The sequence below is a fragment of the Ursus arctos genome, chromosome X (genome assembly GCF_023065955.2).
Source record: "Ursus arctos isolate Adak ecotype North America chromosome X, UrsArc2.0, whole genome shotgun sequence".
NCBI classification, from domain to species: Eukaryota; Metazoa; Chordata; class Mammalia; order Carnivora; family Ursidae; genus Ursus; species Ursus arctos.
This window is the reverse complement of record NC_079873.1, coordinates 11,996,536-12,024,292: the sequence shown is the minus strand read 5'-3', so window position 1 is coordinate 12,024,292 and position 27,757 is coordinate 11,996,536. Positions and strand designations below refer to the sequence as shown.

Below are 27,757 nucleotides of genomic sequence, written 5' to 3'. Positions count from 1 at the left end.
TGTTTCCTAAATTTTAACTCTTCTCTCTAGTTGATTTGAAGCATTCCCTAATTTAAATCTAAATTTTAAGACAAGATGTTAGCACATCTTAATAAAAATGTGTAAGCATTACAAGATGTTAACGACTGATGGCAAAGTTGGAGCCCAGCCTTGTTTTAAAGGGGCAGGCTAGCATTACGTCAGACAGAAATGTGGAAAGAACATACCTGATCATGATCAACCTCTACGGGCTGCTTCTTAATGATCCAGGTGACAGACTCAGAGAGTGGCGGGGTAGTCAGGGACCCTGAGTAGGTCCAGTAATCTGGGCAGGCAGGCATCAAGCAGGAAGGATCAAATGACCCAAATTCCACAAGGGTGTCCTGGACAAGAGAAGGGGTCACTAAGTCATCATTTCGTGGGGAAAATCACTCAGGAATCAGATGATGAGGTGATGAATCTAATCTAGGGGCGTCTGGGGACGAGCAGTGGTCTACATGATCTCTGGGTACCTTAGGACAGAATTATGCCCATGCATTGTTCCTGTAATTAACTATGTAGTTCTGATAGTCCTCCACGGGAACATGGCAAAACCCATTCCTCCCTCCATTCTAGTGAGTTTACTGCAGGTGGTCTCCTCAGAAGTCTTTGGGAGGCATCAGGCGGTAGCTGGTGCACGAACAAGGAGACTTCTCTTTTTCAAGAGAAACCAACAGAATTCTCCTTTCTAAAACACAATGCAAATTTGGGGGAGCCAGACTCCCAGACTAAAAGGGGAGACAGACAGAGGGAAGGGAAAAGAGGGAGATGGACAGGAAGGGAGAGGGAAAGAGGCGGTGGGGAGAGAGACCGAGGTAGGGAGGAGAGGGGGAGAGAGAGAGAAGATGCGGACCTCCAGGGCACAGCCCCTTCGGGACTCTGAATCATGAACAGTTAATCCTGGGGCCTGGACAAAGGTATCCACTCTGAAGGATATGGGTAATTGTTCTTTACAGCCGGCCAAGCCACGCTTCTGTCAAACTCTTCTCTGCTCCCTGCCTGTGGGACGGGAGGTCGAGTCAACAGGGCTGCTCTGGGTGTTTCCACAAGGACTCAGAAAGGGCAGAGGAAGGGACAGGACTGGGTTCCTGAGTTCCCGAGTGCTAGGGCAGGGCAGCAAACCCAAAGCGGTCAGCACGCACCCGCAGAATCACTTCTGCCCCCTGCGAGGTGTCCCAGGGCCGGGCTCTCAACACAAGCATCTTAAGTGGCAAGTGCTCTTCCAGGGCCACTTGCAAAGTGCCTTGTTAGCGTCTCCACTCTGAGATTAAACATAACATGCTTTTCAAGTGACTTAGGGAAAACAGTATTACCTTATGCTTGATCGATGGCAAAGTATCCACCAATTTCTGTAACTCTTTGTGATGTTTGCCTAGCTAAACAAGCAACAATGAGAAAGTATTAAAAACAATTGACATCTCACTTTTGAAGTTGTAACAGAATGTGAATTAAAATTAGCCACCTGGTGATTACATAAAAACAAACCAATCACACGACTTCAACTGGTAATTTAGATCGCTATAAACGTCACTGAATCCAATTAGAAACAGAACAAATGAGCAGGCTGTTTGCTGACAGAGTCTGCATGCCTGCGCATGCCTGCGGGGAAACGTGCCCCTGCTCCATTTAAATATCAGTCCTTATGTTGAAATTTTAATTAATTAAAATTAAAAATTGTTCCTCCAAGTAGCCACATTTCAAGAGCTCGTTTGTCACATGTGGCTTGTGACTACTCTACTGGACTATGCATTTTTATACCGTTTGAAATACAGTCACAGCAATCTCGTATTTTAACCACTGTTCATTTTTTTTCTTTCTTTTCTTAAGTTGAAGTGTAGTTGACACATGATGTTACATTAGTTTCAGGTGTACAACACAGTGATGCCACAAGCTAATCATTGTTTCTTTTTAATGCCAATACACTTAGATCTTAATATTACAATGTTGTATCTTTTCATCCTAGGATACAACACATCATTTAAAGTTGGTCCGACTTTCTTACCTTTAAAAATACTCCGATCACAGCCAAACCATGTTCTTCCAGGGCTGCATCCTCAAAGTTTTCAAATTTGACTGCATTCCAATGCACCAAGTGCAGCTGAAACACCATTCAGAGCTGGTTTGACACAGGACAGCATAGGATCGCTCCAAAACAAACAGCCTTATGCAACATGATACGTTAACATGTCTCCTCACCCAAAATAAAGCTGCTGAGAAAAAGCATACGCCAATCGGGTACAAAATGAGGTAGAAATAAATAGGAAGACTTGCATGCAGGAGCAGCAATTAATATTACTTCTTTAAAAAAAAAAAAGATTTATTTGGGGCGCCTGGGTGGCTCAGTCGTTAAGTGTCTGCTTTTAGCTCAGGACGTGATCCCGGCGTTATGGGATGGAGCCCCACATCAGGCTCCTCTGCTGGGAGCCTGCTTCTTCCTCTCCCACTCCCCCTGCTCGTGTTCCCTCTCTCGCTGGCTGTCTCTCTCTCTGTCAAATAAATAAATAAAATCTTTAAAAAAAAAAAAAGATTTATTTATCTTAGAGAGAGGGGGGTTGGGGCCGAGGGAGAGAGAGACTCTCAAGCAGACTCCACACTGAGGGCAGAGCCCGATGTGGGGCTCAATCCCAGGACCCTGAGATCGTGACCTGAGCTGAAATCAAGTCAGCTGCTCAACTGACTGAGCCACCCAGGTGCCCTAATACTACTTCTGAATAGAGGGATTTATTTGGAGAAAAACAAAACAAATACAACAAGGTGAGTAATATTTCAGTAAGGGAGCAACATCTGTCCATTCCCATACTGATTTGCATGAAACCATCATATCCAAAATCCATCTGCAGCCTAAGGAGAGATGTTTATATTGAGAGAAGAAGATTCTCTCCAGGGGAATCAGATAAGAGTTGAAGACAAATTTCTTTGAGGGATAGCCACTTAAAATGTGTTTTTTTTTTAAGGCAACATCTAAAACTAAATTGGGGAAAAATTGTAAGAAGAAATTCTACTTCCTTATGCCTTCCCTATACTTCCCTACAAATTATTTCTTGTCCATCATTCACGAATGCACCCAGCCTCCCAAGTAGACCCTCAAGGTCACGGTTCACTTGTTCCTCTCCTCTCCTCAAAGGGACCCTGCCTCCAAGTCCTGTTGCTTTTATTCCAGAAATTCCTGTTAAATCTTGTTCTTTTCCTCTATTTCTTTCGCCACAGCATTCATTGAGGCTCCTACTAATTCTCACGTGGATTAATTCAAGCCAGTGGCCCTGCATTGTTGCCTGGGTTATAACTTCAGGCTATAATTTGAGCTTATCTTAGAATTCTGGAAGTATTGTGTTTTAGGATCTTAAGCTTCATTTCTGCTCTATTATTTGAGATGAGGGCAGATCATCATGTTTACATGTATAAACTGGGAGAAATCACATATGCCTGAGAGTGCTTTAGCATTTATAGGACCCCCCCCCTTCTTCCTGAGGCTGTATTAGAAACGCATCACTGTCCCCACCTCACAGTTGTCACTGCTCCCAAGCTGCTCAACATACCTCTGCCGGGTAACATTTGCTGTCCACGGTGTGCTCAGAGCCCCAAGCATCGATGGCCCCCCAATGAAAATGGAATTGCTTCAATCGGTAGTTGTGTTCCAGGGGTCCTCCCTCGATCACTGAAATGGTACGTCCAACAATTCAGGGGAGGAATGTGGGGGAAAGGCCAGAGCTTTGGGTGGACCTTCTACACGAACTGTCTTAAGCGGAGCACACGTAGATATTAGATACAGGTGTACAGAAACTTGATTTCCACGCAGTCGATACAGGTGAAAGGGCGCGACCTGTACTCTGAAAGACACTGAGATTTAACTACACTCCAAGCTACCTACAACTGTTAAAGGCCAATTCTTGACTTATTCTTATATTCTATATTTACTGTGCCCACTTTTTCTTTTATAGGAACATGAAATAAGTTTGAGGGTTTTATTATCAAAGTCTCGTAAAACAATTTTAGAAACTGTACATCAACATGGCACAGACTGTAGCCTACTTTAGTTTTCACTGCACGAAAGTGAAGCTTGAAACTCCTGTAACTAAGAACACAGTTGCCTGGGGCGCCTGGGTGGCACAGCGGTTAAGCGTCCGCCTTCGGCTCAGGGCGTGATCCCGGCGTTATGGGATCAAGCCCCACATCAGACTCCTCCGCTATGAGCCTGCTTCTTCCTCTCCCACTCCCCCTGCTTGTGTTCCCTCTCTCGCTGGCTGTCTCTATCTCTCTCAAATAAATAAATAAAATCTTTAAAAAAAAAAAAAAAAAAGAACACAGTTGCCTAACTCTGTTGTAGTTCACATGGGATCACTGTGTGCGTTAGACTACTATTGCAGTAACAGTAACACAAATGTATTGGTTTTATACTTGAGGTCAAATAAAAAGTACATTATAAAGTAGATCTGTCTTATTTTAAAAGCATATGAAGGTCAATTTAAAATGCACTCTCCTCCTTTTCCAACACTGAGATGAAAACTAATAAAAGAGTGGAAAGTGGAAAGTGGAAAATCAGGACAAGAGATAACTTTCTTTTACAGACGGACTCAGGATAGGCAGATAGCTTTCACTGATGTAGAGGGGGGATAAATTATTTCAGGGAAAAGCTCCCAAACACCTTCATGAAATAGTATACGACTCTACTTCAAAACAGGCTACTTACCACCAAAGACAGTTTCGTTTGAAATCTTATTTCTGTAATTAAAGCCTAGTCGGCCATCAAAAAAAGTGAGTGCATACATAACCTTTCAAAGTCAAACAAAAGCCACAAAAATGTAGCCACAAGGCTTAAAGGATTATCTATTTCAAATGTTCATTTTCAGATGTAACTATAAGAATGCTAACTTGTCATGTCAGCAAACAAGACCATAAGTAGATCCATCACGTTGGAGGATTTTAATGACATTTAGGATATTTCTGCCACAATTAACATAAAATCAGTGCATTCCCTATATGGCTCCATTAAAGCAATGAATCAAATTTTAGAAATACCATACGTGAGCTTACTTAATAAAGGAGCTCGTACGACATAAACAATCCCTGCCTGCTGTGTGAGCTTTCCATGTCTGTTATGAAGCAGCACCACAAGAGTAAAACTGCTTGGTTACCCAATCAGATTTCACCATGTCAAGAACTGGTTACGCGGCCATCACCTTCCACAAGCGTTGGGATTAAATAACGAATATCAATATCAGGAGCTATGTAACCATTTATAACTCAGAGCTGTATCTGCGTGTGTTTGAGAAGAACAAGTACAGCATTAAGAAGTCACACAATGCAGCTGGCTCCCCACGGAGGCAACGTGCAGCCACACACATCCATGTCTTCTTCACGACTATCACCTCCAGCTCCCTTTCCCACACAGAACATTCTTTTGTTTTAGGGGAACTTGATTCTGTTGGCTTCTTCTCGTTTCTTTCTCGCTGTCATCCCCGTTCCTCTCCATCGTAATCCCGTGTGACTTTTACATCTTTGTCACCCGATGATCCTTTTCCCTATCTTTCCTTTTCTTATTCCTTGTTGATTATTTTCCTATCATCTCTGCTGCTTGCTTTATCTTTCTTCTTCTCCTTTTTATGTCTCGTAGAGGGATGGTGAGTGAGAAGGTTTTCTCTCAGGTGACCCAGGCTTTTTAGGAGATCTTGTGCCACTCCTGCTTTGTCCTTGTCTCTCTCTGCTTGTGCTTCTGGAATGTCTGACTGTGCTATAACTTTTTGGTGGTATTTTGGAACACTCCTTTTCTTTATCTTCTTTCTTTTTGGCTTTGGTTTTTGATGTGCTCCTTGACCTTCTACCTCTCTCTCTGGAATGAAATCTTCTTTGTCTTGGACTTTTGAATCATTGCCTACTCCTTGACTTAGAATGTGATCTCCTTCTCGATCTGCTTTTTGATTGCCTGTGCCTAGAAGATGAGGGAGTCCTCCTCTTCCTAGAACATGAGCTTGACCTTGAGTTACTGTGCCTGCTTTTTAAATGTTCAATAAAATACAAATTTCTCTTAGCATATTGATCCAATCCCATAAAACTGAAATATGGGGACAAAAGATACTTTTTCTTTTTTATGCATTGATACATTTTTTTTCCTTAAGTAAACTCTATACCCAACGTGGGGCTCAAACTCACAACCCTGAGGTCAAGAGTCACATGCTCTATTGACTGAGCCAGCCAGGCATCCGTTATTTTTCAATTTTGGAAGATACTGGCATTTTTTTCCCTTTCACTGAAATAGAATAGCAAATTTGCAAGTGAAAAATTATCACCCATCTCTCTTTGAACCCAGTGAACGATGTGAGTCATCCACACTCTACCACTGGCCTCACCGTGTTGGATAATGAACACCTTCTGTTTAGAGTTTTCTGAACTAGTGAAATCAATACATTAAATGCAAAATACTCCGATAAAACAAGATTTTAAAATCACCCTTCCCCGGACTTTGGGTTGTGCTGATGTTTTTTTCCCTTGAATTTGCTAACACATATTCATTAATTCCTCTTTCCTTCCATCTAATCCAAGCCTGGTGATGTCTGCCTGTGGTTAAACCAATACAACAGCACAAAACCCACCCATCTCATCTATCTTAGTGATCTTTACCATTTCTTGCATCACTAGTTGAATTTTATGTACGACTACAACAACTCCAAGGACCAAATACATTGGGTATGTCATGCAGTGGTCTGCTATGTATCTTACTGCCTTTTGAAAATATTTTATATAATTTCTTCTTTAAAAAAGTTTTGAAAGAGGTGAGCAAAGACACCAATGAGAACTTTTCTTCGAGGGGCAAGGGAAGTACAGAGAATATTATCACCTGATTCCCTAAATTAATAGGAGGATGGTACAAGATAAATAAAATTATCTTCCCAAACCGTGTTTTTCTATGCCAGCTCCACACTGTGAGCTTGATGTTGGCAGATACTCAATCTAATCTGTTTAATGAAATTGAAGTTCTCATCCCAAGTTAAGGGAGCTAGGTGAGAGGGGAAGGCCTTCTCTCCTATCCCCAGGAAAACACTGGCAACATACCCTGGACACCCTGTGTGTCTCCTCCTAAGACAATGAGCAAGGCAGAGCAGAGATGTTAGCAGTGGGTGGCTGCAGAGTGAAGGGGGGCAGAACTGGTTTTCAGGTATGTTTTGATTCACCCACACAATACTAAATACATTTTAAAGTTCATTGCCTACATTTAAAGCTAGACAATTTCACATAAAAATCCCCATTTGCCACTTGAGAAAGAGATGCCCTGCCCATGTTGGGCACACACTCCCGCCAGGCAACAGCAGGCTAGGCGAGAGAAATGGCCACTACCTTTAGATGGTCCTGCCAGTTCTTCACAGTTGCCACCACTGCCGATTCTTCCAGGCTCTCCCAGCCTGGCTCATGCTCGGTACCTCTATGGCACTGTAGGTACCTCTACATTTGTGATCTCTGGGAGGGAACTCAGATACCCAGGCATCTGACTTGGGCACTTCTAGCAAGAAAAATCATTAAGTCTCTGGGGCGCCTGGGTGGCTCAGTCGTTAAGCATCTGCCTTCGGCTCAGGTCATCATCCCAGCGTTCTGGGATCGAGCCCCGCATCGGGCTCCCTGCTCAGTGGGAGCCTGCTTCTCCCCCTCTCACTCCCCCTGCTTGTGTTTCCTCTCTCACTGCCTCTCTCTGTCAAATAAATAAATAAAATCTTTTAAAAAAGAGAGAGAGAAGAAAAGAAAAATCATTAAGTCTCTACATGTGGGGGTGCCTGGGTGGCTCAGTCGGTCAAGCATCTGCCTTGGGCTCAGGTCATGATCCAGAGTCCTGGGATGGAGCCCCACATCAGGCTCCCTGCTCAGTGGGGAGCCTGCTTCTCCCTCTCCCTCTGCCCCTCACCCCTGCTCGTGCTCTTTCTCTCTCTTAAATAAATAAATAAAATCTTTTTTTAAAAAGTCTCTCCATGTGCTGGGTACTATACCTATATAAATCGTACATAGGGAAGAAGTGAGACAGGAAGGTATTCTCTTGTATAATGTGGTTAAGAGCATGCACTTTACAGGAAAAGGACCTCAGTTTGCATTAATGGGCTTTGTGTCATTAACCATGTGTCCCGGCAGTTCCTAAGATGACTCCCAATGATCCCTATCTCCTGATATTCACACCCTTGTGTAATCTCCTCCCCTGAAGATGAGCTGGACCTTGTGACTTGCTTCTAAGGGCAAAAGTGATGGGATGTCACTTTTGAGATTAGGTTACAAAAAGATGCGGGTTGCCATCTCGCTTGCCCTCTTGGTCTCTTCTTGCTTGCTCGCTTGCTCTGATGAAGCCAGCTGCCATGCTGTGAGCTGCCCGACGGAGAGGCCCCCCTGGCAAGGAAAAGGGAGTGGCCTCTGGCCAACAGCCAGCAAAGAACTGAGGCTCTGAGAGAAACTGAATCCCACCAACGGCCACCTGAGTGAATTTGGAAGAGGGTCCTTTGCCAGAGGAGCCTTAAGATGAAATGCCAACCACAGCTGACACCTCAGTCACAGCCGAGTGTGAGACCCAGAGCAAGAATTCCCAGGTAAGCTGCACCGAGATTCCCCATCTCTGGGCACAGTCTGCGGAGCTCTCTGTCCACTCCTGCCTACCTCAGGACGTGCTTGTCTTCTTCCTTCTTGCACTTTACACACAGTAATACCTAATACAAGCACTGCACTGCCTCGAACCTCCTCGTGGACGGCCCCAGGTGTAACATCTGCCAGGAAGCCTTCTCCCACTGGAGCCGACGTGAATACTTCCCTCACAGAGCTTAGCGCTCCGCATTAGCGTTGTCTCTTCAAGGGTCTGTCTCCCCTCCACACTGCAAGCTCCTTAAAGGCAGGGACATCCCTTCTTCCTCTTTCTATTCTGAGGACCTGGCACAGTGCCTGGCACTTAGAAGATCCTCAGTGAGGGGCGCCTGGGTGGCACAGCGGTTAAGCATCTGCCTTCGGCTCAGGGCATGATCCCGGCGTTGTGGGATCGAGCCCCACATCAGGCTCCTCTGCTATGAGCCTGCTTCTTCCTCTCCCACTCCCCCTGCTTGTGTTCCCTCTCTCACTGGCTGTCTCTATCTCTGTCAAATAAATAAATAAAATCTTTAAAAAAAAAAAAAAAAAAAAGATCCTCAGTGAAACAAGGAGCTAAAGAAATAGACCACAAAGTGTCTGTTGGTTTTGTTAATTGAAACACCATTGGTATCCTCAGCAAGAGCGAGGAAAAGGGTAGGGTCAGGTGGGGCAGAAGTGTGGATGACAGGGGCAAGTACAGTCAGCAAGAAACAGGCAGAGAAGGGAGACGAAAGAGAGTAAATTAGAAAGCAGAGCAGTCATAAGATAAATCAAATAAATCTATACTTATTTGAGGTTGTTGACATTCTGTTCTTTTGGTTTTCTAAGGTGTGAAAGGATTAAGCTTGTAAAAAATTAGATAACAAACAAAACACCCAGCCTGTCGTTGGGCCTATGGTGAGCAATCTACATAATGTTCGCTTCTTTCTTTTGCTTTTAAAATGGAGGTGAAGGAGCTAGCAGAGAAAGGGGTGATGAAGGGAGAGGCAATACACAGGACCCGTACAAATCAAATGACATGCAAGGAAACGGCCATGAAACTGTCCGGGGGTGATGGAAATGTTCTAAAATTAGACTGTCCTAATGGTTCCACCACCCTGTAAATTTGCTAAAAATCATTACATTGTCGTCTCTGAAAAAGTAAATGCGGGACCAAACTTAGGAAGGAGAACTTCAAATGTCTGGGGAAGCATTCTTCCTGGGTTTACCAGCGATGCCCCATAAAAGTGTAAAGTGACGCAAGATGGGGCAGGAAGCACCCTCAGGAGAACAACAGGACTCATCCCTTCCTCTCTTTGAGGCCTGGTGGCATAGCCAATGACAGTACTTTCAGACGAGGTGAAAATAGAGATCATTCATGGGCCTCAGCCCAGGCGTAATTTAGTGCCCTTCCCCACAATATTGTGTGCCCCTCACATGCACTCATTAAAATCACTAACTGTGTCCTACTCGGGGGGACAAGTAACAAAACAATACCCAGCAAAGGGTGGTGGTATGAGGCGCTCACACACCCTCTCTTATTACCCTTTTACTTTCTTTAAGGTCGGTGGTGATGCCCCTCTTTCATTCCCGATGTTAGTACTTTGAATCTTCTCTTATTTGTTTTCTTGGCCCACCTGTGTAAGACTTTATCAGTTTGGCTGATCTTTCTGGAGAACCAGCTTTTGGCTTCACTGATTTCTGCTCTGTCCTTCATTACGCCCATCTTTGTGTGTGCTTTGGGTTTAGGTTGCTTTTCTCCTTCTAGCTCCTTAAGGTGGAAAGCTAGGTTATTGGTTTGAGAAATTTCTTCTTTTCCAATATAGGCATTTTCATGTCTACTTTCCCTCTAAGCACTGCTTTTGCTGCATCCCATAAGGTTTGGTACGTTTTCTTTCTGTCACATACCTTCCCCAAACCCTTTCCTTGCATACCTTATCCCGGGTTCTTTGTAAAGCACACTGCAGCAGCACTGCCCAGAGTTTTAAAAATTTATAGACATTGACATTGATATTTATTAGCTCCTTTCCTTTCTAGAATTAGAATTGATTCTTGCCTTTCTTCATTTCTAGGAAGTCTTTGTTCTCTTTTACTTTTTCTTTATGTTTTATGTTCATTCACTCTTTCTTCCTCTTTGAATGCTATGAATTATTTTGCAATAGCATGGAGAAATAGCAATGAAGAATAAGCAGGAAATAGGAGGCAGCCACTGAAATGTGGAAAAAGAAAGAGACAGACAAAGTTAGGCACTTATCAAAGATTAATGGTATCTTAAAGAAAATGATTATTAAAGCATAATAAAAAGAGGTTACCTATTTTGGTCCTTCCTAACAAAACAAGCAGAAAATTAGCAACCTCTCTGTCATTTTTCTGAAAGAAAATGATTATTAAAGCATAATAAAAAGAGATTACCTATTTTGGTCCTTCCTAACAAAACAAGCAGAAAATTAGCAACCTCTCTACAATTTTTCTTGTATGTTTTGTAAAAACAGCGTGACACTCTGACACACCTAGGGAAGGTTAACATCAAGGAATGATTTAGTTAGTTGTCTTGGGAGGTATCTCATGAGCTATGATGAGGAAAATGCAGGTCATTTGTTTTCCATCTGAGACTGCCCAAGCAAATGGGCGGATAAGAATTTTTGAATCTGCTGTTCCAAAGAAAAAAAAATGACTAAAAAATAAAACAGAAAGCCATTTGCCTGGAATGATCTGGAGATTAACTCACTTGGTTAAGAAACTGATTGAACAACTTCCCACAATTTCCAACTCAATGAAGCAACCATGGAAGATCATCCCAAGGCTAACCAACATTTGGGATCCTCAGAAGAAAAGAAAGAAGGTTGCGAGGGACCTAGACAGGATTGAGAACTGAAAGGATCACTATGCATCCCAAGTGCATGTACGAGAGTTGGTGTTTACAGACTGGGTCTGCCCACTAGTCTAGCTGGCAGAAGTAATGGTAGAATTTGACAGAGACAAGTAAAGCTCACCATCATGCAAGATGGTCATCTGGAACATAGGAATGTAGGTCACTGTTTTGAAGATTTCTGGAATCCTTATATACAATGTAGTATTATAGGCTTCCAGTTGAGATGGAGGCATACTAAAGGGTTTTGGAAAAATCAGAAAAGATACCAATGAATCTATTCGGGAGCAAAGGAGTAATTTCTTCTTAGTTTGAGAAATATAAGTAAGATGGTCAAGGGCCACGTCATACCCTGGGGGAGAAAGGAGAAAATGGGGGAACACAGGGATACCGAAGCCCTTAAAGACAGACTTGAGCACTTCCTGGATCACAGCAGAGAAGCAAGTCAAAGGGAAGAGAACCAGAGATAATTCCCAGCGGAGGAGCCGTCAGTTTGCAGCTGACCCAGAGGGCCGTGTCTGAGTATCAGAGCCTCACTAGGAAAATGCAAAGAGAACCAAGATACAGTTGAGAATCCTAGAGCCAGGATAGATACAGGAGGGAACACTTCTATTTATGCTTCAGGTTACACTTTTTACTTCGTTCATTCACACTTTCATGGGCTCATCTCCTCATATTCAGGAGAGAAAACTAATTTCCTAAAGGGTTTCTTGATCTCGGCTCTATTGATATTTGAGGCTGGGTGACTCTTTGTGACTTGCTGTCCGGTGTACTGCAGTCTTTTCAGCTGCTTTTCTGGCCTCGACCCACAAGATGTCAGTCGTCGTCCCCCGCCCCCCCCCCCAACTAGGCAAGTGTGACACTGAAAATGCCTACACATGTTGCCGAGTGCCCTGAGCCCCTGGGGAGCAAGAGGGGGCAAAACTGCCACTGGTTGATAGCCACTCTTTAAAGATACACTATTTCAACAAAGAATTATTTCAGACTAAGATTACTTGATACCATCAAATTTGGTTGGTAAAAAAAAGAAGAAGAAAAAAAAAAAGAGAGAAAAGAAACCTATATAGAATTAATCACATTTTGTGTTCAACAGACACTGAAAGTTTCAGGTGAACTTTGAAATCATTCAGATTAGTTTTTATCTGTGGAGGCTGAAAACCAGAGAAGATTCAAAAGCAATATAACATTTGGATTTGAAAATCTCTTTTAAATTGTGTTTCTATTAAGCGAGGTAACATTGTTTAATCAACAAAATTAACAGAATGTGAGTTTTCATTTTTCTATGTAGAACTGGTTGTTAAGACTATAATGTCATGCACACATGAATATTCTTTTTGCCCCATTTCAAAGGTATTGCAATCTGCTCAGTGACATTTAAATAGCAATACTATTTAATGTAGAAGTGTCGTAAAGTCAGCAAGCAGAGAAAATTAGTACACGTTCAATACACACAAAATAAACACACAAAGCTTTAATTTCAAACCCTATCTGCTATCTACATATAGAGATATACATACTTAATAATAAATATTACCTATATAGTAGATGAACATATGAAAATATGTTCATAAAAACTAGATGGGATTTTTCTCATATGTTGAAAAAGCTAAGCGCACCGAGTCCCATGTCACTGCTCAAAGAGGTCCGCGTGCCCGGGGAGGCGGTGTGGTGTGGCCTGGGCTGACACGAGGCTGTCCCTTTAATTCCAGACAAGACCACTGGTCGGGCTCTCACCTGATTTATCTGTAGAATCTTCAAATTCCACGAGGAAAGAGTACCCGTTATTCCAGACATGGAGGCAGGTGGTGGGGTCGTAAGAGATGGTGAGCGGTTTTAAGCCAGGATCATAGACGCTGTCCCTCCACCGGATGTTGATGGGCGACTGGCGCTCGCCCCCCGGGACCAGGTCCACGGTCTCCCAGAGCGGGTGCACTAGGAGAAAGCACAGCGGGGCATCATCAAGACGTATATCCGCTATCTGGGATCACACACCAGGCAATCCCAGGGGTGGGGTGTGTTGAAGTGTTGAGGTTGAGCCAAGTCTCAGGAATCGGCCATTCGGGGGCTCGGGGCTGGACGGAAGCAGGGGACAGAGGCAGCTCAGAGAGCGCCTGGCACAGGCACGGCCGGCTGCTTTGCCCGCCACGAGCCGCTCAGCCCACCATCTCCTCTCACCTAAGCCAGGTGCAGCCCGGTCTCGTGAGAACAGTAAGACACGTGCAGACTAGCACCACGTGGAAGGAGGGTATTCTCAAATGAGTTGCTTTTCTTTATTGATCAGTTTCTGAGCCCTACCTGATGTGGGAAACAAGGGCAGAAGAAAAATTATGGACTTTCCTTACTCCCTACAGCCCACTGATAAGTCCTTGGAACAGGCAGAGTGACATTCCTCTAGGGACTCAACTGCCTCGCTGTTAATACTTTGCTAAGGGCAAAAGGCAACCCTAGCCTGACCCCCTCCCCCCACCAGGATCCTCTAAGTCTACTTAAACGTATAAAAATTCCTTTGGAGACTTCCTTTATCTCTAACCCCCCTCCCCAAGCATATGACCCACCAATATATATCTGAAGGGTCTCATGACTCAGGTTTTATTAGACAGTCATAAATGACCCTTTCCCAACAGAAGCCGACCCCCTCAAGGTCCTGGAAACCTTGCTTCCAAAATTCCTTAGAGACTTAGGCTATCCCTAACCCCCTCCCAACTTGAGAGTATATAATGGGCCACTCCTCATAACCCCGGGGCAGCTCTTCTGCCCACGGGCCCTGTCCCCGTGCTTTAATAAAACCACCTTTTTGCACCAAAGACGTCCCAAGAATTCTTTCTTGGACGTCAGCTTCGAACCTTAACTTCTTTCCTACATCACACCCACCAAACCAGGTTCAGATACAAACACAAATTAATGAAATTTTCAACCGTGGATTTCTTTTCAACAAAGGCCACTGGGAAAGAGGACGGAGAATTTTTGGAAAGCAAAGGTTCACCAAAGTGATGAGGGAGCAGAAGGCTAGCTAAGGACAAAGCACAAGCTGACACCCAGCAACCCCCCACCCCCCACCCCTGGGTCGGACATAGATGGCATTCTTTCAGGAAGCTCCCAACTGTCCTGATGTTAATGCCTTGCTAGAGGGGAAAACAACCTTACCTTGACAATGGGAAGGCCTCCAGTATCCCTTTTCCTTACCTCCCCCAACTGCCAAGTACAAAATCAGCCACCCCCTCACAACCCTGGGGTAGCCGCTCTTTCTGCCCAGGGTCCTGTCCCTGTCCTTTAATAAAACCACCATTTTGCACCAAAGACGTTTCTTTCTTGGTTGTCGGCTCCAGACCTCACCCCATGGAACCTCACCTATATTCCAAACCCACATCAAAAGCATTGTAAGTTTTTAATTGCCTAGCTGGTAGAAATAAAAGGCTTGTGCGGCATGCGTCTGTAATTTAGCTTGCAATTGTGAAGATCCTGAATCATTTATACAATGCAATATTATAGGGTTTTAGAAAAATGAAGGAAGGTACTGATGAATCTGGGGAGGAAAAGGAGTCACTTCTTCTTAGTTTGAGATATGCTAACCTTCCAAATAACACTGCCAGTCATTTCACCAGCAAAAAAATGGGGTTTGGGGGGGGAGGGGAATAGAGAATTCCAATCTGGGACAAGCAAGCTATAGCAAAACCACAGACAAGGCAGAGAACAAAGGAGAGGAATGCTCTTTTACAGAGGAAAGGAGGAAGCTGGGAAGGCTTTTAGAAACAAAAAGTCTCCTGGAGTAACCAACCTGGCAGCTGCAACTCTAGTGGCTTCTCATTGCCTGACTTGTAACTATTTCTCACTGGCTGGGCTCTTGCTGGGGCACAAGGGAACTCTTGCTGCCTCATGCTGGAATAGTAAAGGAGTAGCTAAAGTAGTATCCACGTGCGAAGTTTATTTTTTCCTGTTGGGTCTGCAACTGACAAGGAGCGCTCCTGACTCCATTACAGATTTCGGTGTACCTGCACAACTTGTCCTGCACAGACGCCACACGTCACTGACAACGATTTTCCTACGAAGAATCAAGCACCAGGTGTTCGTGGTAAGTCTCTGATAAATCCCAGTGGACTTCCTGTAACATAGAGGTGTTGAGACACCCATGCGGGATGGACAGAACGACATGCATAATTTGGGGTGCTCCAGTTTCTCCCCCTTAGAAGCACCCCAGATGGATAGAACCAAGAGCAATAGGGAAAGCAGAAGAAACATGAATTGAGATAAATCATTCTCAATGACCCTCTGAGCCTCACCCCACCACGAAGAGTCTAAAGATTTGAGAAAGTGATGAGGTAGCTGTGACTCAGTCAATCTCCCATGTGTCTGGGGGGGGGGGGTGTCCCTGACACTCCACTCTTCTTCTTCTTCCTCTTTTCTTTTTTTTGAAGATTTTGTTTATTTATTTGAGAGAGAGAGAGTGCTCAGTGGGTTTGAGGGACAGAGGCAGAGGGAGAAGCAGGCTCCCCGCTGAGCAGGGAGCCCGATGCGGGACTCGATCCCAGGACCCCAAAATCATGACCTGAGCCGAAGGCAGACGCTTAACTGACTGAGCCACCCAGGTGCCCGCACCCTCCACTTTTCATAAAAAACAAACAAACAAACAACCCAGAAACTTACCACTCGTTTACTCTTAGAGAGAAGGCATCTCTCTTCCTGAGGTAGCTGCCCCAATTCAAGAGTTGGATTTGTCATTTTTGGGAAAAGTGTCCCAGCAGAATAGAGAAAGCTCTTCAGGCAGTAGCCACAACAGTGATTCTCAATGGAGGGAGCAATTTTGCTCCCAGGGGACATTTAGTACTGTCCTAGACATTTTTGGTTGTCACAAATGGAGTTGGGTGCTACTGACATCTAGTGGGGTAGAAGCCAGGGATGCAACTAAACATCCCACAATTCATAGGACAGGCACCCACAAGAAAGAATTGTCTGGCCACAAATACCAATGATATCAAACTTGAGAAATCTTGGTCTTGAGTTAAAAACTATAGGCAAATACAAAAGAGTATTCTCTTTTTCTTTTCTTTTTTCATATAATGCACTACTCCCATCTCTAGAGAAGTCTGAACACAATGTTTTTGCTATTTTCCCTTACTGTAAAAGAACTGGTGAAGAACAAGAACTTTAGAGAGGAATGACAACTTTCTGTTTTATAAATCCTGAGTGAAAAATACATATGAATGGGTACAGTACAGTTACAGCCTGATTACAATGCAAATTCCTTGCAGACAGGAGCCATATCTTCCTCCTCTTTTTGTTACCCTGTAGAGCCTTACTCAATACACGGCCTTTAATTTTAGTATTGATTACCCAACTGCTATTGGGATAGAAAGTGGTATTTCATTACTGGTGTGATAGTTTTTAAACTTCTAGAAACCCCTAGAACAGCCCTGATCCATTTGTATTATCTTTTGTTCTGATTTTTAAAATTTTAATTTCTACATAGTTAACATAACAGTGTTATATTAGTTTCCAGTGTATAATATAGTGATTCAACAATCCCATACAACATCCTGTGCTCATCAGGACAAGTGCACTCCTTAATCCCCATCACCTGTTTCACCCATCCCCTACCCACATCCCCTCGGGCAACCATCAGTTTGTTCTTTTTTTTTTTTTTTTTTTAAGATTTTATTTATTTATTTGACAGAGAGAGAGAGACAGGCAGCGAGAGAGGGAACACAAGCAGGGGGAGTGGGACAGGAAGAAGCAGGCTCCCAGCGGAGGAGCCTGACGCGGGGCTCGATTCGGGAACTCCAGGATCACGCCCTGAGCTGAAGGCAGACGCTTAACGACTGAGCCACCCAGGCGCCCCCATCAGTTTGTTCTTGAGAGTGAAAAGTCTGTTTCTTGGTTTATCTCTCTCTTTCTCCTTTGCTTGTTTAGTTGTTTCTTAAAAGTCCACATATGAGTGAAATCATGTGGTATTTGTCTTTCTCTGACTGATTTCACTCAGCATTATACTCTCTAGCTACAACCATGTCATTGCAAATGGCAAGATTTTATTCATTTTTAGACTGAATAATATTCCATTGTGTGTGTGTGTATACCACTTTTTTTTTTGAAGATTTTATTTATTTGACAGAGAGAGAGAGTCAGTGAGAGAGGGAACACAAACAGGAGAAGTGGGAAAGGAAGAAGCAGGCCTCCCAGTGGAGCAGGGAGCCCGATGCGGGGCTCGATCCTGGGACCCTGGGATCACACTCTGAGCCGAAGGCAGATGCTTAATGACTGAGCCACCCAGGCACCCCGATATATACCACTTCTTTATCCATTCATCTATTGATGGACACTTAGGCTGCTTCCATAATTTGGCTACTGCAAATATGTTGCAATAAACATAGGGGTTCATGTATCCCTCTGAACTAGTATTTTTGTATTTTGGGGGTAAATACACAGTAGTGCAATTACTGGATCGTAGGGTAGGTTCCTTAACGTTTTGAGGAATCTCTGTATCGTTTTCCACAATGGCTGCACCAATAGGCATTCCCACCAATGGTGCAAGAGGGTTCTTTTTTCTCCACATACTCGCCAACACTTTTTGTTTCTTGTCTTATTGATTTTAGCCATTTTGACGGGTGTGAGGTGATACCTCGCTATGGTTTTGATTTGCACTTTCCCAATGATTAGTGAAGCTGAGAGTATTTTCATGTGTCTGTTGGCTATCCATACGTCTTCTTTGGAGAAATGTCTGTACACGTTTTCTGGCCATTTTTTTTTTTTTTAAGATTTTATTCATTTATTTGACAGAGAGAGAGACAGCCAGCGAGAGAGGGAACACAAGCAGGGGGAGTGGGAGAGGAAGAAGCAGGCTCACAGCAGAAGAGCCTGATGTGGGGCTCAATCCCATAACGCCGGGATCACGCCCTGAGCTGAAGGCAAACGCCCAACCGCTGTGCCACTCCGGCGCCCCTTCTGGCCATTTTTTAATTGGATTATTTGGTTTTCTTCATATAGAGTTGTATACATTCCTTGTATATTTTGGATACTAACCCTTTATCAAATATGTCATTTGCAAATATCTTCTCCCATTTTGTAGGCTGCCTTTTACTTCATTGATGTCTCCTTTGCTGTGCAGAAACCTCTTATTTTGATGGAGTCCCAACAGTTTATTTTTGCTTTTATTTCCCTTACCTCAGGAGAGATACCTAGAAAAATGTTGCCAGGGCTGATGTTAGAGACATTACTGGCTATGCTCTCTTCTAGGATTTTTATGGTTTCAGGTCTCATGCTTAGGTCTTTAATTCATTTTGAGTTTATTTTTATGTATGGTGTAAGAAAGTGGTCCAGTTTCATTCTTCTGCATGTAGCTGACCAGTTTTCCCAACACCATTTGTTGAAAAGACTGTCTTTTTCCCATTGCATATTCTTTCCAGCTTTGTTGAAGATTAATTGACCATATAATTGTGGGTTTATTTCTGGGTTTTCTATTCTGTTCCATTGACCTGTGTGTCTATTTTTGCACCAGTACCATACTGTTTTGATTACTACAGCTTTGTAATATAACTGGAAGTCTGGAATTGTGATGCCTCCAGTTTTGTTCTTTTTCAAAACTGCTTTGGCTACTAGGAGTCTTTGGTTATTCCATATAAATTTTAGGATTTTCTGTTGTAGTTCTGTGAAAAATGCTGTTGGCATTTTGATAGGAATTGCATTAAATCTATAGAGTGCTTTGAGTAGCATAGACATTTTAACACTATTTGTTCTCCTAATCCATGAGCATGGGATGTTTTTCCATTTCTTTGTGTCGTCTTCACTTTCTTTCATCAGTGTTTTATAGTTTTCAGAGTACAGGTCTTCCACCTCTTTGGTTAGGTTTATTCCTAGGTATCTTATTTTTGGTGCAATTGTAAATGGGATCGATCCTTAATTTCTCTTTCTGCTGCTTCATTATTAGTGTATAGAAATGCAACAGATTTCTGCACAGTGATTTTGTATCCTGTGACTTTACTAAATTCAATTATCAGTTCTAGCAGTTTTTCGGTGGAGTCCTTCCAGTTTTCTTTTTTTTTAAGATTTTATTTATTTATTTGATAAAGAGACAGCCGGCAAGAGAGGGAACAGAAGCAGGGGGAGTGGGAGAGGAAGAAGCAGGCTCCTAGTGGATCAGGGAGCACGATGTGGGGCTCGATCCCAGGACTCTGGGATCATGCCCTGAGCCGAAGGCAGACGCTTAACGACTGAGCCACCCAGGCGCCCCTCTTTCCAGTTTTCTATATGTAGTATCATGTCATCTATAAATAGTGAAAGTTTTACTTCTCTCTCTTTTTTTTTTTTAGGATTTCTTTTATTTATTTGATAGAGAGAGAGAGAGCACAAGCAGGCAGAGCAGCCCACAGAGGGAAAGGGAGAAGCAGATTCCCCACTGAGCAGAGAGCCCGACGTGGGACTTGATCCCAGGACCCCAGGATTATGACCTGAGCTGAGGGCGGATGCTTAACCTCCTGAGCCACCCACGTGCCTTTTGGAAGTTTTACTTTTCACTTATGGATTTGGATGCCTTTTTCTCCTTTTGTTGTCTGATTGCTGTGGCCTGGACTTCCAGTACTATGTTGAATGAAAATGAGAGGGGACATCCATGCCTTGTTCCTGACCTTAGGGGATAAGCTCTCAGTCCTTCCCCATTGAATACGATGTTTGCTGTGGGTTTTTCAAAAATACATGGCCTTTATTATGTTGAGGTATGTTCCCTCTATCCCTACTTTGTTGAGGGCTTTTATCATGAATGGATGTTGTACTTTGTCAAATGCTTTTTCTACACCTACCGAAATGATCGTATGGTTTTTATCCTTTCTCTTACTGATGTGATTTATCACGTTGATTGATATTTGAATACTGAACCACCCTTGCATCCAGGGAATAAATCCCACTTCATCATGATGAATGATTTTTTTAATGTATTGTTGGATTCTATTTGCTAGTATTTTGTTGAGGATATTTACATCTATGTTCATCAGGGATACTGGCCTCTAGTTCCCTTTTTTGTGGTGTCATTATTTGGTTTTCTTATCAGGGTGTTACTGGCTTCACAGAATGAATTTGGAAGTTCTTCTATTTTTTGGAATAGTTTCAGAAGAATAGGTATTAACTCTTTAAATGTTTGGTAGAGGGGCACCGGGGTGGCTCAGTCAGTTAAGCGTCTGCCTTTGGCTCAGGTCATGATCTCGGGGTCCTGGGATAGAGCCCCACGTCTGGCTCTGCACTCAGTGAGGAGTCTGCTTGCCCCTCTCCCTTTTCCTTTGCCCCTCCCCCCGCTCATGTTGTCTCTCTCTCTCTTAAATAAATAAATAAAAGCTTTAAAATAAATAAATGTTTGGTAGAATTTACCTGTGAAACCATCTGGTCCTGGACTTCCATTCGTTGGGAGTCTTTTGGTTATTGATTCAATCTCCTTGCTGGTAATCGCTCTATTCAAACTGATTCAGTTGTAAGGATGCCTGGCACAAAGAGACCTTGCAACTCCTTCCCCTCTAACATACTCAGACTGTGGCTGAGGGTTTGAGGATTCACACCCTTCAAAACCAGTTCAGGAGTGTCTCCTGTAAAGACTAGGCAAGAAGGAAGCTAACAAGCAGATCCCCAAGACAATCCCTCCTTTCACCTTGACTCATGCCCCACACTCCATTCAGGAAATGCCCAGAATCTACTCTCACCCACGCAAACACTAGCCCAAGAAAACCAGGCCTATTCCTTCGTTGCTCTTTTATGACCTTAATGCTCCTATCAATTTATCACCTTTGGTTCACCTAGAAGGTTTCCTTTCCCCTACCACTTCCTCCTCTGGGAACCCAGACCATCCCTTGACCAAGGCCCCTTGGTGACTGTGGCCTTAGTGAAGCCAGCTTTTCCCAAGGGTTTGTTCTGTTAAGGATAATTCACATTTTTGTTCTCTCCTCCCATTCTCTTCCTCCATGTTAACAAAATACAGATTGAAATGATATCTCGGTAGTTGCTCATACTTTCCCTCAAAATAGGAAAAGCATTAAGTGTTCTGACTCACTGTGCCTTCATTTCCAGGGGAAAATAAAATAAACAGAAACAGTGATTTTATCAACCATGGTTTCAGCAAGCAGAGCTACACTGTCAATATGAAGGAGTCACTAATATATTGCTGATGAGCACCAAAATCTCTTTAGATTCCATAATGATAATGTGCTTGGTTTTAGTTCTTATTTATAGGACTAGTCCTGGCTTTGATTTATTTGGTGCTTTTACCACCCAATGTCTCCAGCCTCAGGGGTGTCCCTCTTTCAACCCCTGAAACAGAGAAAGCACATTCCTGCCTAAGCCCCTCAGTTCCTGATCCTCCTGGTCAGAAATCAATTTTTTCTCATTCGGCTTCCCTGTTATCTATAGGTCTTGGGCTTAACTGTCACCTTCTTAGTAAAAGTTCTCTGGCTACTCTCTTATAATATGATCCCTTCTTCTTCTTATTTTTTAATCATAGCACTCTGAACTTTTTCTTTCAAAATATTTATTACACTGGTATAGTTATTATTATATTCATATGAAGGGTAGCAGAATATACCACTGTAGGGAAGGACAAATAATTTTCCCCTCTATGCTTCTAGGTCCTTAACTGAAACACACACACACACACACACACACACACCCCACACACATACTGTAACAAAAAGACAGATTAATAGGAAAAAAAATTTTTTTCTTGATTACCTACTTCCTGACCAGAGACCCAAAAAGATATAAGACTCAAAAGGCAGCCAGGTGACTGAGGCTTAAATACAACTGGAGCTAAGGAATGTGACAGGGCTCTGAGGCTTCAAAGTGGGGGGAGGCAATTCATGGGAAGGTGAGAAGAGGAAATGTATGGAGAGCCAAGTTTGCCTTCCCAAGCAGGTAAGTCTCTCTGATGAAAAAGCTGTCTCTGGTAATAGCGCTCTTCCTGGTACGGCCCCCCTTCTTCATGTAAATTTCCCTGACAAAAGGATAACATCTATTCTGCTTTCAGAACTTCTCCTGTGTCTGCAGTTTCTCAAAATAATCAGCTCAAAATAATCCTTATGCCAGAGGCATATTTCAGGGTGGTGAAAGGTAGCATAATATACCATCCCATATGTCTCTGGCATAAGGATTATTTTGAGCCGATTATTTTGGAAACAGCACACATGGGAGAAGCTCTGAAAACTGAGTAGAAGTTACTCTTTTTGTCAGGGAAATTTACATTTATATGGGAAATCTCCTTGTGTACGGGTGTCTCCCTCTCTATACTATGAAGAGGATGGCTCTAAATCACCAGAAGTTCTCATCAGTGGAGAAGGCTGGACTGGAATCTATGTAACAACCATGCCCTTGTTTACTGTGCTTTGCTTGGTCACCTCCCCAAACTGCCCCCCTCAACATCTTTTATCTTTAGGTGTACACGTTACTAAACTTGTATTTGTTTTTCTCTTGTTAATCTGTCCTTTATTATGGGTGGTCTCAGCCAAGAACTCAGAAGGGTGGAGGGAAAATTATGTGTTCTCCCTTACACATATACACGTAATTATCTGCCTCCCCACTGCCCTGCAATCTACAACTGAGCTGGCTTTCAATCACTGCTTGTGCACTGAATGTATAAGATAAAGAGCATCCCTGGGAAAGTTCCAGACCTGTTTTATCTTTATGCCTCTTACCCTACTGATCCCCACATACTTTTTTATACTGACTTCAAATATATTTTCCTGGTCCTCCATGCTCATGGTGCAATTTGGAAGAAAAGGGGATTATTATCAAGCCATAACTCCCCAATCAAACAGGGGCCTGAAATCATTGCATGTATGGCCCTCCAAAACCAAGTAGCCCTTGAAATCCTGACTGCAGTTCAAGGAGGCCCAGTATTATATGACTGGCTCCTGGCTGGGACCCAATGACTACGCAGCTCTAACCTGTAGCCATGGCTTCCCCCAGGCTGGATAGGCCACTGTACTCTGGGTTTTGCCTGGATGCATGGATACATTATTAAAACCATTACCAACCCTTCAAATTTAAAACCATAGTGGACATGTTCTGTGTCTCATTGGTGACCACCTAGCATCCACCTTTGTTACCTCTGTGAGACTGGAGAATATTGTTTGGCACATGGAAACTCTTAAGTACATGGTCAAAGCCCTAAATGACACTCAAAATAGCATTTCTCTATTAAATGCTAGGGTAATACAAATAAGTAAAGGAGCTTTAAGAAACAGAATGATATTAGATGTTTTTAACTGCTACATAAGGTGAAACCTGTGCTAGCATAAAAGCAATGCTGTGTATACAGTCCAGATTACCACCAAGATACTTCTGGGTTTCTACCTGACAAATCAATACTCGAATTGGTGCTTTAAATGACTGCTTTCCTTTAGTGATTGCTTTAAACTCCTGGACTGGAAGAAAATTATCAAAGGTCAACTATCAAAGGTCTTTTACTCTTTTTCTCTTTCTCATTACAGTATTAACCTTGTTTTGTTATTTCCGTGTGTCCCTTACTAGTGTCAAGACTCCTTCACTGCCATAACTTCCAGCTAACAGATAATCCCTTCTACTCAAGGAGATTCAGCTGCCTGGATTCAGCTGCCTCCCCTTTCATAACTCCGCTATACATTCCCAACTGAACAATACTGACCCATAGGTAGGGACATCCCTACGCCCCTATTCAGCCGGAAGACGTTACAGAAGATGAGACCTTCCACCTTCAACAACCTTAAAGATTTAAGGGTCAAAATTGTTCAGGGGGGAAATGATGAGGGAACAGAAGGCAAGCTGAGGACAAAGCAGTAACTGACACCCCACAACCCCCCCCCCCCCCACCATGAGATGTATGTGACATTCCTCAGGCACTCCTGGCTGCCCTAAAGGACAAAGAAATAGTTAACCTATAGATACCACAATCCTGCAAGACTTAAGTCTCCCTCAGTTTACAAATGTCTTTAGCAGTTTACAAGAACCGAAGCATTTCTATCAATAACCCAGCTTCCGGAAGGGAATGTAGATACAATTAAATGTCCTTATAATCTGCAGCCTCCAGGAAGTTCCCAACCATCGTAATGTTAATACCTTGCAAGAGGGAAAAACAACCTTAACTTGACAATGGCAAGGCCTCCGGTATCCTGTGAATCTTCTTTAACATATGCAAGTATTATCTCAACCTCCCTTTTTCCTCACCTCCCCCAACCCCATGGTATATAACAGCCACCTCTCACAACCCCGGGGCAGCAGCTCTTTATGCCCATTGGTCCTGTCCCCATTCTTTATTAAACCACCAATTTTGCACCAAAGACGCCTCAAGAATTCTTTCTTGGTTGTTGGCTCCGGACTCCACCCCACTGAACCTCACCTATATTCCCAACCTCATCATCCACCATCCAAAGGGTGCACCTTGGTAGCCAGTTAAACAGACTGGAGATCAAACTCGGTCACTCTCTCTCTCTGTCCAGCTGTGTCAGCTCTCTGGGGTGTTTGATATGAGAGGTTCCAGCGCATAGGAACCTTTGTCATCTCAATCCTTGTTGCTTGTTAGTGCTGGCAAGTCCCATTCCAGTATCATCTACCCGGTGTCACAGACTAGTGGGTATGTGACTGGAGGCACCTCACAATTTTGTGGGAGACTGGAGACACCGTTTTCACCACACCATTTTTACTGCCTGTGCAACAAAGGTCTTTACTTTCTTTTTTTATTTTTTTTTCTTTTAAGATTTTATTTATTTTAGAGGAGAGAGAGAGTGAGAGAAGGAGCAGAAGGAGAGAGACAAGCAGATTCTATACCGAGCGCAGAGCCCAACACAGGTTCAGTCTCACGACCCTGAGATCATGACCTGCGCCAAAATCAGGAGTCAGGCACTTAACTGACTGAGCCACCTAGGCGCCCCAGGTCTTTGCTTTCCTAGACTAATTTGGGGGTATACTTCTGGATCATAGGGACAGGTCACCTATGCCCTTTTTGGATCCATCCTGCATACATCTTCAGTTAAGCCATTAAGGCTTACTGGTTTGAGTTGCTATTAATAGATCCTACTTATCAATGGCCAGATAATGGAACCTTTAAATTGGCTATATTTAAAAGAAAAATTTTCTGGGGCGCCTGGGTGGCGCAGTCGTTAGGGGTCTGCCTTCGGCTCAGGGTGTGATCCCAGCGTTCTGGGATCGAGCCTCACATGTCCCACATCAGGCTCCTCCGCTGGGAGCCTGCTTCATCCTCTCCCACTCCCCCTGCTTGTGTTCTTTCTCTCTCTGGCTGGCTGTCTCTGTCAAATAAATAAATAAAATCTTAAAAAAAAAAAAAAGAAAAGAAAAAAATTTTCTTTATACAGAGCTCTCACTTGTCTTACTAGTATAATGGCTAATCTTAGGGACTCTCTCGACAAGATAAAATCACAGAAGTTAGACTTAAGAATTTCCTTTCCATGTAAGATTTCTAGGGAGCACTCAGGCCGAATCTCTAGGTTCAAAGTATACAGGTCTTCATGTAAATGCTGAAAGCCAGGAAACGAATTTAACAAAAGCACCTGAGACTGGCAATAAGGCTTGCTTTGCTTCCTACCTTCCAAGGATTGATAACCAATGCAACCTCCTCTGTGGGTGTACCCTAGACCGCCTACTACAAAAGAATTCATGTCTCCTAGACAGCAGCAAGATGTTTTAAATTATAAGGCCCTTTTACCTCTACTTTGAAAAGATCCTACTAAATTTAGAGATTAAAAAGAATGACTATTCACCAACCCTCTTCACAGGAAACAGGACTAAAAATTTCTCCTAGGCCCTCTTACAAATGATCTGCAAAAGGCCATTATTTAGGGATTAATAGAAGACCATGCTGAATTATGAACCCAGAAAGAAGGGTTAAAATGCTTTGTTAAATGTTAAAATGTGAAAGGTTAAAATGTTAAAATGCTTTATACCGACTTTACAAAGATAAAAAATCTTTTGATTCCCATTTTAGTCAAAAAGCTCCCTAATAGAAAGAAGCAAATTTAGTTAAAAAGACAGGTCAGTCCTTTGATATTCCGACTATAATCTGGTTCTTTGAGGAATTAAAAACAACTCTTTGTCTTACAAATCACTACAGACCCAGAAATGCAATTCCAGAAGCCAGTCAAAGCCCACCCATCTTTACCAATTCCCAAACCTCACCAATGCCTCTCAAAATGTTTGTGGATATTATGAAAGATCACGATATTAAAACAATCGACCTGTACTTTAAAAGAAAAGTAAATTTTATTTTTTACAAAGATTTCATTTATTTGATGGAGATAGAGAGCACAAGCAGGCAGAGTGGCAGGCAGAGGGAGAGGGAGAAGCAGACTCCCCACTGAGCAGGGAGCCTGATGTGGGGCTCAGTCCCAGGACCCCGGGATCATGACCTGAGCCAAAGGCAGACGCTTAACTGACTGAGCCATCTGGGTGCCCCAGAAAGGTAAATTTTATTTTATTTATGTATGTATGTATGTATTTATTTATTTTTAAAGATTTTATTTATTAATTTGACAGAGAGAGACAGCCAACGAGAGAGGGAACACAAGCAGGGGGAGTGGGAGAGGAAGAAGCAGGCTCCTAGCGGAGGAGCCTGATATGGGGCTTGATCCCAGAACGCTGGGATCACGCCCTGAGCTGAAGGCAGACGCTTAAGGACTGCGCCACCCAGGCGCCCCCAGAAAGGTAAATTTTAAATCACAATTGCCCCGAAGCTCTGGGAATAAAACAAAAATTTTTTGCATTCTTCCTGCCCCCTGAAATTATAAATCTTATGTCTTTAAGATGTAAATACAGTCCACAATTGCCTGAGACTGAAGAAACAAAAGAGAAAAAGAGGTTTTAAAAAAACACAAACTCCTAGAATGGCTTTCGTGCCCTGACTCCAGCACCTCTCATAATAGACAGATAGGCATCAAATCTCCATTTTGGAGAAAACGCGGATACTTTCTCTGCCTTTGTGATGTAAATTTCCTACCTATCTTCTTTAGGACCTGACAGCCATTCTTTGAAATACAAACAATTAGGTGGAACCTTAGAGAAAAGTTTTTCCCCAAAACGAAAAAGGTAGGGAAAGGTATTTGGAAATTGGGCCTTTAATGTCCTTTCTACAGATATTAGTAAGACAAAAGCTAGAAGACTGTTTGCATCTTGTCTGTGTATGAGTGTCTATGTTATAATGCTGGATATTTTCTCTACCTCTGGATGGTATTGCTAAAATTAACTTGCAAAAGAGCTCTATTTAGTTGGTTTGAAGGCAAGTGTCTGTAAGAATTGAGCATTCCAAAACTCTGAAAGATAGAAACCCAAATCTTTTTTCAAGTTTATGTGATCTGAAAACTA

General features: G+C 43.0%; 1 protein-coding gene across 3 annotated transcripts in view; it reads right to left on the bottom strand.

Moving 5' to 3' along the window:
• Positions 1 to 27,757, bottom strand: part of LOC113240700 (carbonic anhydrase 5B, mitochondrial) — a 93,480-nt gene that overhangs the window by 6,875 nt on the left and 58,848 nt on the right. For all 3 annotated transcript variants that reach the window (XM_048213859.2, XM_048213857.1, XM_048213858.2), the window contains 5 exons: positions 13,184 to 13,381; positions 3,555 to 3,673; positions 2,021 to 2,116; positions 1,332 to 1,394; positions 207 to 362 (listed from right to left, as the gene is read on the bottom strand). In XM_048213859.2, coding sequence (XP_048069816.1) covers positions 207 to 362; positions 1,332 to 1,394; positions 2,021 to 2,116; positions 3,555 to 3,673; positions 13,184 to 13,381 — 632 coding nt within the window. The remainder of the gene's footprint in view (positions 1 to 206; positions 363 to 1,331; positions 1,395 to 2,020; positions 2,117 to 3,554; positions 3,674 to 13,183; positions 13,382 to 27,757) is intronic.